This window comes from Notechis scutatus, chromosome 4 (assembly GCF_049901735.1).
Source record: "Notechis scutatus isolate UNSWTSFEM ecotype Mainland chromosome 4, rNotScu1.2, whole genome shotgun sequence".
Lineage (NCBI taxonomy): Eukaryota > Metazoa > Chordata > Lepidosauria > Squamata > Elapidae > Notechis > Notechis scutatus.
Window position 1 is genome coordinate 100331369 of NC_142012.1, and position 13043 is coordinate 100344411.

At 34.1% G+C, this 13043-nt stretch overlaps 1 protein-coding gene across 1 annotated transcript in view; it reads left to right on the forward strand.

Annotated features, from left to right (window-relative positions):
- Positions 1 to 13043, forward strand: part of CC2D2B (coiled-coil and C2 domain containing 2B) — a 61789-nt gene that overhangs the window by 24460 nt on the left and 24286 nt on the right. Inside the window, exons 16-20 of the mRNA XM_087964243.1 lie at positions 3131 to 3331; positions 4436 to 4528; positions 8297 to 8391; positions 8972 to 9142; positions 10366 to 10468. Of these exons, the coding sequence (XP_087820369.1) occupies positions 3131 to 3331; positions 4436 to 4528; positions 8297 to 8391; positions 8972 to 9142; positions 10366 to 10468 (663 nt within the window). The remainder of the gene's footprint in view (positions 1 to 3130; positions 3332 to 4435; positions 4529 to 8296; positions 8392 to 8971; positions 9143 to 10365; positions 10469 to 13043) is intronic.

Here is a 13043-nt window from a genome sequence, read left to right on the forward strand (position 1 = left end):
CTCTTGAAATTCAGTTAAGGTAGTGTCTTCTTCTATCTCTGTTTCTCTTCTTTTAAAAATTCCTTATAAAACGATTCTGCTTCATCAATTGAGCCAATTCTGTATCTCTGTTCTTTCCATGTAACCATTAATCCTTCTGGAATCAACCATCTGTAATTCACCTCCTTTTCCAATAATACTTTAGTCAGGAAACGATATTCTCTCCTCATCTCTCTAATTTTTCTGGGTACTTGTTTTAAAACCCCAATCTCTTTATCTCCATATTTCAATGTCTTCTCTCTTGCCGCTTGTAATATTCATGCTTCTGATAGATTTTTAGTAAATCTAACATGAACTTCTCTTGGTAACTTATTCCTCGATGCATATCTTGTAAAAACTCGGCATATCTCATCTATTCCATCCATCATTTTTCCTCTGTTATTTCCAAAGCTCCAGCCAAGATTTCTATCATTACTGCAGCAAGATCTTGTCCTTTTTCTTCCTCTATATTTTGAAATCTGAGGTAATATTCTGATCTGTCCATCTCCCACTTCACCATCTCATTCTTGTTTTGTTCAAGCGTTGTCACTCTGTCATCAATATTTCCAATTTTCTCATCTCTTTGATTGTCTTTCTCTTCTAATTTTTGCAATTTCTCATCTCTTTGATTGTCTTTCTCTTCCATTTTTTGTTTCTTCATCATACTTCGCCATCATCTGTTGGATATTTTCAATTTTTGTTCAATACTCCCCATCCTTTGTTCAATACTCATTTTAAGTTCTTGAATTCCTTGCATAACCGTCGCTAGATCCGTTTGTCCTTTATCTTGCTTCGCCATTGTTGAAAGTCGTCCTCCAGTTGATGGGGAGGCAGGAGCAGAAGTTGATGCGCCCAGAAGGTAGAACTTTCTTACTCATTTGAATAGCTCAGAATCTTCCCACTCTTTTTATCCAGTTGGCAGTGTAACAATTATAATCCAATTAGAGAAAGGAAAAACGTAAAAAGAAAAATCAGTAAAAAAAAAAAAAAGCCCAAAATTTAAAAAGGAAAAAAAATTTCAAGGAAAAAAGAAAAATTGCCACCAGAAAAATTTCTTTCTTCAGGTTCTTCTAGACCTTAATCCTCAGTTGCAATAGTCAAAAGGAGAATAAAACCCAATAATATTAAAAAAAAATAACAATAGTAATAAAAGGAAAAGAAAAGAAAAATTCTTCAGGTTCTTCACACCTTAATCCAATTAAGAAATCTCAAGAAAAAAAAAAACATGGCCACAAAAAAAGAGTATATACATACAAAGATAAAAAAACAAAAGTCCCCCAAAAAAAAAAAAAAAGGAAAAAGAAACAATATTCTGAGGCTTTCCCTTTAGAGAAAAAAAAATGAAAAATAATAATAATAGTAATAAGCAAAAGTGTACAAATATTACAAAAACTATAGGGTTAAGGAGGAGGGATAAAAGCTAACAACAAGTAAAGCAAAAAATCACACTGCATTTTATTTAAACATCCAAGGCTCTTATTATGGCTTCTCCACAAGTTTCAAAGCCAAGCTTCAAACATTCAGTTGATTGTAGAAATCCCAAAGAGACACCTGTGAAAACATTCTCCAGAGTTCCTCTCTCTATCTTATCAACTCAGTGTCCTTGGGAGAGAGTTTCTCACAGTTCTCTCAACTTCAAGTAAAGTATTTTCAAGCCTCTAGTTGGCAGTGTTGCAGAGTTACAAAGTTTCTCAACTCCACTCCCCTTCTTCCTCCCAAAAAAAAACCAATAGAAAAAGAAAATATGTATATATATATGTGTATATTTAAAAAAAAAGAAAAATCACTAAAGGAAGCCTCTATTAAAAATATAAACAGTCAAAAAGGAAAGGTAATTATAGAAAAAAACAAAACAAAACCAGTCTGGTTACAATTACTAATCACAATAAAAGTTCGCTAGAAAAAAAAAAAAGTAAAAAGCCAAACCTCATTTTGACATCTTCTAAAAAATCGCCACTAAGTCCATCTTATCAAATTCTGTCAAAAATCTTACAGATTCCTTCTTCTTCTAGGGTGTCCTTATCCCAAATAAAAAAAATAAATCTCACCAGCCGATACACTTTCTCTTTCTTTCTTCTCTTCCTTCCGGAGCTGTCCCTGCTTCAGCAGCTTAAAGGCTGCCTCTCCGCCGATGGTAAAGGGGCTTCTTCTGGATCCACCAGGGACTTGCGGTGTCCCTGTGATCGACAGAACGCGCCCTTACTATCACCGTCTCTACGGGACGGTTTAGGTCCGTTAGGACCGACCAGGGCGAAGATATCAGCTGCAACTTCGGAGCCCCGAAATTACAGCTGTAACGCGGCGACGTGGCTCCGCCTTCTCCCGTTCCTTTTTTACTCTTTATGATCCTATAGCTTATGTATTAATTTTATAAGAACCAAGTTTACAACTTTTTGTCCTTTATCCAACTTGTTTCATTGTAGCTTTGATTCCTCCTTAACAAACATGAGAGTACAAGTAGAGTTTATAGACATTTGACAAAACAAAACTTTACAGCCTTTCTCTCATAATTCAGGACATTTTAGTTACCAATTGAAACTGATTGGCAATAGACACAGGACTGGTATGGAAGCACTTGTACATATAATGTGACTTATGAAATTGACACTCAAAATACTTGTAGTGATTAGTTTATAGCTTAGGTGACTATACAATAAATTAAATGGAAAAATAAATACGTATTTGTAGATATTTATTAACTATAATAGTTACATGGTTCTCCAGATAGAAACACTATAATTATAAAATGTAGCAGATGTTTGAAACTGTGAGCATCTTGCTTTGAATTCCTAGATGCATCTACTTAGTTACGTTTTTAGAAGATGACTTTTGTTTGCCAACAAAAGTTTTCATAGCATTTAGCAGCAGTTCTACTGTTTCCATACATACATATCAAAAAATTTTAAAGAAAAAAGTCAATTATTTTCTGAATAACTTGTTTTTCCAAAACAGTTTAGCTCTCTTTATGTTTATTTAGCGGCAAAATCTTTGCAGATTTCATTTTATTGTCTCCTCTTCAGCTTATGTGCAATGTTCATAGCAGTAATGTTTTTGTATTTATTGGTTGTATTTAGCAAAATTATCCCAATTTATATTTATTATTTTCTAATAGTATGCACAATCTCAGGAGAAAAGTGATTCAAAACATTTTCGCCTTGAACAACTGCAAGAATTTAACTTTGTTATTGCTGAAGATATTCAAAATTGCAAACGTTTCCGGCTATTACAGCTTAGGAACTTAGGACAGTTAGGCTTCTACTGTTTTCAGCAAATTCCTCTCTTTGACAAAGAAATTCCAGACACAATTTTTCAGGTATTTTACTTTAAGAATAAAGTTTAATTTTACATTTTCCTTTTACACAATGTTCTACTTTTACCTCTTCCAATGCCTAAGGTTGTTGATGTTGGCCTGGTTCTCAGTGAGGCTATAGCAGCTAAGGGAAGTTGGGAGCCACATCCAAGCTTCTTTGGAGGGTTTCTGATTATGGCTTTGTATATGTGCAACACCACATACACAGCTGAGCATTTAAAATAATCTCAGTGTTAGGTAAGCAAATAGATTGGGGAGTTGGAAAAAAAAAACAGAAGCTTTTTACAAATTCAGTTTTTCTCATGGATCAGCATAGGTTCCTTTTGCTTGTTTTTTCCTGCACCTTGCTTGCATTAGTTACACTATTTATTCATTCTATATTCAATCCTCATATTAAGAAATGTCATAAGAATTACATGATTAACAAGTGTTGGGACATTTTCAAATACTTAAATTATATACCAGCAAAAAATGAGATACTAAAATATTAGATTTCTATAGTAATATGTAGATATCCCTATATGAAATGAATAGAAAGTACTTGTCAGGATTCTGATTGTCCTAATTAAATAATGAGCCTCGAGCCAAGCTTCAAAAGAATCAAAAAGATTTATTAGGAGCAACATGTCTGGCACTAACCTGTATGAAGCGAACTCTGAGACATGTAATTTACTATCACGTATGATCCTGTTTCCCTCCACCCCCCTGGGTGTGTGATAAATCAGATTCTCCAACAAAACAAATTCATAGGCTGGGTGTCATCAATCACAGTCTCTAATGAAGGATTTTTGGGGGGGCAGAAGATCCAGTACCCTAGGCTACAATCTCCAAAAAATAAGCATGGAATGTGCTTCTGGCCTTCATCAGCCGCACTGCTCCCTCAGGCCTTCCCCCCTCCTTCTTATGGCAACTCAGAAACAGGCATAGAATGATTTATGAGGTGACAGTATTACTCTAAATGCTAAATAATTGTTACTTAAGACCACAAAAATCTATATCTTTAAAGATGGTAGAATATAAATATTGTGACTTAGATGCTATCTTTCGTTTGGTTGAACAGGCTAGTGTGACTTTTAATTGATAAAAACAATCCATTTCTTCTTTCAGGAACATGGAGGCCAATTGAAAAAGGACATGTGTATGACAGATATGGATCCTATTTCTGCACAAAGAAATAGTTCTGCCAACTTTGTTAAGATGGTATGACAGTTTTCATATATTAGAAAATGAATGGCTGGAAACTATTTATTGCACTGAAAATAAAACAATGTAGCATCCCATTTCTATCAAACTTAAGGACAGTTGTCTTAAGATAAGTTAACCTTTATTGTCACCTTTTTTTGTGAACACATTGGCGCACATTAAAAAATTAAATTCTGATGTCCGCTCTCAAAAGAAAATAAATATATAATCGTACACATATATGCAGACACATATACATACGCTATACACACATACACACTAAAACTAATCACACTCCATTTTGAATACATAGCAGAAAAAAGAGTCTTGAGAGTTGACAAGGTTGATTTCAGGGGTGGGATGCAAATATTTTTACTACTGGTTCTGTGGGCATGGCTAGGTGAACATGGCTAGGTGGGCGTGGTCATATGACTGGGTGGGCATGGTTTGTTTTTTTTGCAGCCCTCCCCGGGCTCCATTTTTTTTTCCTCCTGGGTCTCAAGGAAGCTTCCTGGAAGGCCATTTTTGCTCCCAGGAGGCTTCCCTGAGGCCCAGGAGGCAAAAAATGGAGTGTGGGGGGCACCCCCCCTTTGCATGTCCCTTTTTGCTTCCTGGGCCTCAGGGAAGCCTCCTGGGCGAAACAGAAAGACAGCAAGGGAGATCCTGGCACAGCTGATTGTTGGAACAGCTGATCGTTGGGAGGAAAAAAATACTGTAAGGAGTGACTGGGCGGGGTGGGTGTCGGAGAATGCAGAGTGATGTTGTGCATGCATGCAATGTTGCGCATGCACGATAAAAACTGGATGGGGAGGGGAGGGGCAGGGCCAGCCAGGGGCACAATTTGCTGGTTCTCCGAACTGTGCAGAATTGTAACAACTGGTTCTACTGAACAGGACTGAACCGGTAGAATCCCACCCCTGGTTGATACTATATCGTACAAAGCTATTACAGAATCGAGTTGTTCTGCATGAAGCCTCTTCCCAGAAGGTTGTGTAGTGACCATGACAATCCTGCAGACCCTGGTTAAGCAGCACTTATATGCCATGTCCTGAATAGAAGGAAATGAACATCCAATAATCTTTTCTGCTATCCTCACCAGTCTCTGCACAGCCTTCCTATCTCAAACAGTAATACTTCCAAACCACAGAGTAATGATATGACAGGAAGCTTTCAATTGTCCCTCTATAGAAAGAGTCTTCTAATGTTCTGCCCATTTTTCTGAAGTATATGCTGCTTAGGATATAATTGCTGTAATAACATCAACATCAAAATACAGACAGTTTCTCAGAGAGTCATGATTTAAATCCATCCATAAATCATGTGAAACAGAAATAAAATAAGTAACATTGCTATATCAACACAAAAATTGCTTAGAGTAATGCATTGACAGTTATATTGTTAATACAAAATCTGCATATTAAACAGTATAAAATACATTCATTTAAATCTTGTGCACAAAGTGAGAATTCCTATTCATATAAAGCCTCACATTTTTCACTTTAATTTAGTATAACGCAGTACAACTTTATTATGTCAGCCATTGATCATAGACCAAACAAGACTATATAAAGCCATAACAGAAAATATGTTTCTACAAATACTGTATTTAAAACTAATTTAAATAATTAGATTTAAAACTGTACATTTAGTTTTAACCTAAAAATAAGAAGATATTGAAAATACATATGATTATATTTTTGTTTAAAGATAATATGTTCTTTAGAGCTCTGTAAACTTTGTCACTATAATCTGCAAGTGAAAGCAAAGAATTAAACAAATCCCAAACAATCAAAGTTAAGGGAAATGTATTGCAATAAAGTTAGATGCTATTTTGAAAAATTACCCATCCAAAACACCAGAGGTCATTCACTGCATTCTTAATACAGCCAAACAAGCTTGAAGAATAGATTTAATTATTTTTCCAAATGTTTTTTTTTTCATGTTAAATACCAGAAGGGGCTTTTTTCATTGGCAAATGTACTGAGATCCACTGGTGGAGATATGACATAAATGCTAGATTTTAAAAATGACCATGAGTCAAATTATACAGTAACTGAAAATAATCTGCAGAAATTTAATAAAGCTAGATATTTAAGAAAGTTAGAAAACCAAAAGGAGAACAAGGAGACTAGTATCTGTTTCTTTTTTAAAAGAGTTTAAATTTTAGAAAAGAGGGAAACTATTACCTTAGTCCAATTATTTAAAATTCTAATAATCCACATAAATCAGTAACCTCCCACTCCATAACTGATTTTAAAGATATGAAACTAATATGAAATTAGTATATCAATTAAAAAAAATTAAATATCAGTCTTTTCTTTATGCCTTTTCTAATGGATAAGCCATCTCACTGAAGCTGACAAAAATAAACCAACTAATGTCCAAACATTAGAACTTACTCTTCTCATAGTTAATTATTAAATAATATTTAAAACAGCATCCAAGCTGGTAGAACTCTATTCAGACATTAAGGAACGTTTCAAATAATGATCATATCACAAGCCTAAATTAAAGTAATAGATTTCTTTTTTCTGCTTTGAAAATTTGCACCATATATATAGAGATTAAAAAGAAGTAGGAAAAGGACAGAACCATGCTTAACCATACAAAATACTTGTTACATTATATATTAAATATACTATTGGGTAGAATCTCACTTGAATTTGGGTATTTTAATACAATCACACATCTTCCTCAGAACTGCATGTTCCAATTAGGATTAGACACAGACCTATTATATCTTACATATAATAAGATGTTTTGGTTTCTTTATCTCAAGCACTTATCTTGCACACAAGAATTAATCCAGTTGTGCTGGCCCAACACAAGAATTCATCATTCCTGTCATGCCCTAAATTTCAGTACAAATTGTATTGTATTGAATATAATTGTACTGAATAAAAAAATAAAGCACAATATAATTTTGTACTGAAATTTATATCTTATCTTGCTTTGTTTTTGCAACATTCAGTCTAGTCTTGTTCTGGAAAATGGAAATTGTCGCCAATTATTGCTTCTAATGAGATGTTGCTTTATTTTACTAATTTAATTGTAATGAATATAATAAATATAAAGCCTACTTTGAGGTCTACTTTTAAGAGCAGAAAGGGTGCGTGTGAATTGAACAAAATCCTGCTTGCAGGTGGTTATTCTTGCTCACAAAGACATTTAATTTCTGACATAATTTAATACAGAAGAAGGATTTTGCTAACAAATATAATGAAATCAAATATATATCTCCCTCTAAAAACACTTTTTTGTTCTAAAAACCATCTGTTTCCTTATTTAGGATCTGATCAGGCATGGACAAAAATTAGTAATTCTGATGCCATCATACAGTGTGTATTGTTTGATCCCCAAGGGCAATATGCATTTTTTTACAAAATGCTTACTCAAACTTCTATCTGCTTTAAAGCAATGCCTGCACTAGATAATTCACTCTGAATGTATTGATTTCTGCTGGCACTTCCAATGCATTAATATCTAAATACTAATAAAGAGAATATTTGTAGTTCAGGGTCTCTAAGCTTGCTTGTTTTCATGCAGACATTTCATTACTCAAACTTGGTAACATCAGCGGTGATAGTGTGATGGTTTAAAGCACCCATCTGTGCTAGCACTAATGATATTACCTAGTTTTGGTAATGAAGTGCCTGCAAGGAAACAACCAAGCTGAAAGAATACCAAGGAGCCCTCAACATCTAAATAAATTTTGTTTCTGGCTTAAACTCATGTTGATTAAATTTTGCAGAGAATTTATGCTTTTTTTAAACTATGTTTTTTTAGATGCGAAATCAAGTTGGAAAACAAATTTTGACCATTAGGCACAAATTTAATTTATCAGATCTTGTGAGTGATTATGAAGAAATTATATCAATGAGGTAGGTAAATTTAAACAACTTATTTTAAAATGGCCCAAGGTGGGTACAAATGCTTAATATGAACAATATAAAATTCTAAAAAAACTTCTTACTACATGAAACTGAAAGGTTAAAAAAATAGTCTGAAATATCTTGTTTATTATTGAAACACTAGAACAAATACAGTTTTTACAACATTATATGCTTTGTGGTGTCTGGTAAGTAGTATAAATATATGAAATAAAATTGTTTTATAAAACCAATTGTGCATATATTTCAAGATTTAAGAAGTGGTAAATACCATTCCCTGCTATAGTATCATTTACACTATGACATCAATGAACAGCCTGTTATTAGCAGGTAAACTGCAATAATAAAAATCCTTTGGATACACATAAGGGCTTCTACGTGAATTGGAACCAGCAGCATCCACTGGGAGAGGGTGAAGAAGACAGTTGCAGCAGTGTGATTGATGCCCCCACCTTTTATATGTGCATGTGAAGTCAACACATATACAAAAGGGCTTTGATTGTGGTGCTGCAGCCATCAACTTGACTTTTTCAGTCTGATCAAAATAACTTTATTTCTTCATTTATTTTAGCCAATTGAGTAATGCAATTTTCAAGCTAAGTGAACGCAGAAGACATCTGAAACCACAAAGGAAAGAGAGACGAAAGGTTGCAGCCCAGGCAGTCTCGGATGGAGATGTTAAGCTTCTTATCAGAATATTGAGAGCATACAATATTCCTGCAAGAAAGGCATCAGCATCTAAGTAGGCACAACATTCAATGAATACAAACAAGTTTTTTTTAGTAATATAGTAAAATACTGGCTGTTCATTGATATTATAATAAAACAATAATTCGGTAATCTACAATAGCTGCAGATTATCTTGTGGTGTGCATGATTAACTAGATCAGGGGTGACAAACTCATGTTGTCATGGCAGGTCACATGACATATCATGACTTTTCTTTCCCTTTGCTATGGTCCTCACATCCTTTTTTTTTTTTTTTACAATTTCCATAACACTCTCTGAGTATGAAGCTTAATTTCAGAAGTTGTCTGTTATTTTGAAATAAGAAACACATATGTCCAGAAGAATAGCACTTACTACACTACTGTCCAATACTGTCCAATTACCAGCTCCTTTGCATTGATAGAGGAATGAATGAATGAGCAAACCTATTTATGCTCACTCATCTTTTCCGTATTGTCTATATTATTTTGGTGGATATGTTTGACTGCACCCAGTAACCTCCTCTAAACAATATTATTTGTGTTGCCCCACATACAGATTCTGTGCTAGAGCCAAACATCATTCAGAAAGCTTCAATAATTTGGGTAGGAACCCTATCTGCACACTCAAGGAGAATACTCCTTCCTTTTTTTTCTAACTAGAAAGAAAACTTGTATCAAATAATATTTATATTAATGCATTTACTAGCCCTAAATAAATGATGCAATTTCTAATCATGAGAAAATATATGAAATGGAACCATAAGAATGTAAATCATGTTTCAATAAATGAACATTTCTTCTGAATGAATATGTGACATATTTCTCAGTTGCCTTGTTTACAGGGGAAGAGTATCTAGGTAATAGTTTGCATTTATATAACACCTGTATTTCCTGAAATTTCTATACAATTTATTGCTACAATGCGTTAAGAGAGAATGAAGTTATAGTAGAAAATAATCTTTGATTGATAGCAATAGAAACAATCTATTAGCAATATCCATATTTAGCAACAAAATGAAAAGTTTGCTGATGTGACTCTTCTGATTAGACTTTTCTAAAAATGTCATGCCAACTTATATTTTATCATGCCCCCTTAGTGCATTGCCTTGTATCAGCAAATTTGAGTTACAACTTTTACTCAGATTTTCTTTAGATTAACAGTCAACCTATTATTATGCATTAATAGACATTAATGTGGTGCATTTCACTGAGAAAAATTGGCTGAAACATATATATTTTATTTTAATATTTTTAGAGTTGCAGTTACTTATTCACCATCATACTTACCAAATCGCATGTCCCGAGGCAGACATATTTCATTAGGTAGTTCAGCCTATGCTGCCGATCTTCTCTCCGAGGTAATTATGATTTTTTTTTCCTTTTAAAATATGTTCCATTTTTCTCTGTATGTATATAAGCATTTTCCTAAGCCTTGAAGAAAGCAATAATAAATCTATATGGTGGTGTGGTAGCAATGTGGAAGATCATTATATTTCGAGGAGTTTTGATTTCCCCTTAATATTAAGAAACATCTAAAAGTTTAGAGCTCATTTTGAGCTAAGTTTCTTGTTTCTCACTTTTGTTTGCTAAATAAAGAAGGTATGTGTGTGGGAGGTGCAAATCTCACATACTATAGCCACAAAGCTTTTCTTGATCCCAGAGTCATATGCCACGTGGTCAAGGTCAAGCCTTGTAGGCTTATGACCATAAAAGCAGGGCCATGAATTCATGATAATGGGTTTTAATAAAAACCCTAGTATTGACCTTTAACCCGGGAGCTACTACACAGAATCTAGAACAGAGCACTGTGGAAATTAATCCCATTTGGAGTATCTCTGCTGTATTATTAAGAAGCTCCTGACAGCTTGTAAGAGATTATGTATGATTTCTATCTTATGCTTTTAAATCCATTTATTTAAATTAATAATAATGTTTAAACTTTCTTTTTTTCCTGGTATGTTTGTTCTCTCTGGATCTAAAAGAACCTATTGCCTGGACACCTGGTCATTATCTTGACACTTGGCAAAACAGCCAATTGCTTTAAAATACTACTTTGAATAAATGAAGACCTTTTAATTGATCCTAACCCTTTTCTGTTTCCAGGCCCTTGGATTAGTTTGCTAATGTGCATGTAATTCAATAGATGGATTTTAAAGTTTTCATTATGGGGGCATATGGGGTTTGGAAGCAGCCAGCAAAAATATAATATCTAGGAACATAAAAGAATATCCTTAACTGGATAGTATTTATTAAGGCCATCTCACTAGAAGATATGAAGTCAATTCCTTTACATGTCTTAAGAAAATGCAAAATGTAAAAGACTGTAGAAGAAAATAAAATTTGTGGTTATGAAATTTGTAGTTTGGATCTGGATTAAATATTGAGGTTTTAATGAAAGCTTTAGGGAACTTTTAAAAATGTATTTTAACATGTATAAAGTAACTGTTTTTACAGCAAGACAAGGGTGAACTTTTATTCTCATTTTATTTTCTATATAAAAACACGTGGCTATAATATTTACTCACGTTTGGGTGTCAGAATCCTGGGCTACCTACAAAGCTCTTGTATAAGTGCTTTTTATGTACACTTAAATTTTTCTATTTTATCTATATTAATATTTGCATACAGACTTTAATGATTATTGAAATGTTATGGGCCCTTCAGGTACTTTCTAGTTGCCATTTTCAACTGAATTGTACTTTATTTTTTATTAATTTTTGATATTGTATTTGTAGTGCATAATTATATGTACATAAAAAATGAAATTACTATAACTAATTATAATTTATGGAGAAAAGCACTGAAAACATCTGGAAATTGTGATATGGTCAGACCAAAGTACCAAGGAAATCTGAGCACTGATCCCTGTATGAAAAAATAAATTATTCACTTTATAATTGAAGTGTGAGAATTTAAGGAAAACTTAAACTGTCAAAGTGAAAATGAATTTGATGAATTAGAAATAAATTTAGATGAGAAGAACAATCCTTGAATGCGTATGACATAATACACTACTTGGGGCAGTAGTGTCTTGATTAGAAATTAGAGGCTGTGGTTGTCATCCTCCCTTAGGCATCAAGACCATGTGGGTGACTTTGGGCCAGGCACTCTCTCTTTGAATTTAACCCCCCCCCAAAAAAGAGTTATTGTTATGATGAGAATAGGAACAGATGGGTGGGTTATTTTTATATAGAATAACCCACTGCATTATTAAAGTTCGGAAAAGGGGCTCAAGAATTTTTACAACTTGTCTCTCCATTAAGACAATATTTATCTGAAAACAGAACTGGATGGAATTGTGTGTGTGTGGTGGGGAAAGAAAGCAAAAGAAGTCTTGAATTTAAAAACGGGCAGATCAGATCCAGGGTTATGAAGAAAAAAAAATCCTACCAATGCATTCTCCAATATAAGAGGCAGTGACTTGGAATGTTGGTTAACTGCTTCATTGTAAACCCTTCTTCCTCCTCCTTCCTGGTTACTGTGAGTGAACTCTGTTTAAAAGGTTAGAAAGAACACTGGCAGCTGCACTTTGCATTCTTTCTGTACCTTACCGTGTTTTGCGAATTGTTTTAGCATAAGCAGAAACAGAGTTGTTACGAACTAATAAACTCATTCGTCAAAAACTATACTAGCTTACTTCAGCAGCAGGCTTCTAGGCCTGCACTTCTGATTGGCCCGCGGATAAGCGAATCGTGATTGGCCGATTCTGGCTGACCTGATTGGCTGACAATGGGCCGTCACCGATTGGACGCTTTTAGAGCGGTTACTTCAATTTCATTGGTTGTTGTGACAGCAGCTAGCTCTATAAAAGAGCTGCTGTTGCCCTTGTTGTTGCTCTGTTCTGAAGTCACTATTAAAGTGTTGAGTTGAGTCACTACAGATGCCTCGTCTCCGTTATTGCGCCCACACCTCCAGATCTAACAAGAGTAGTTT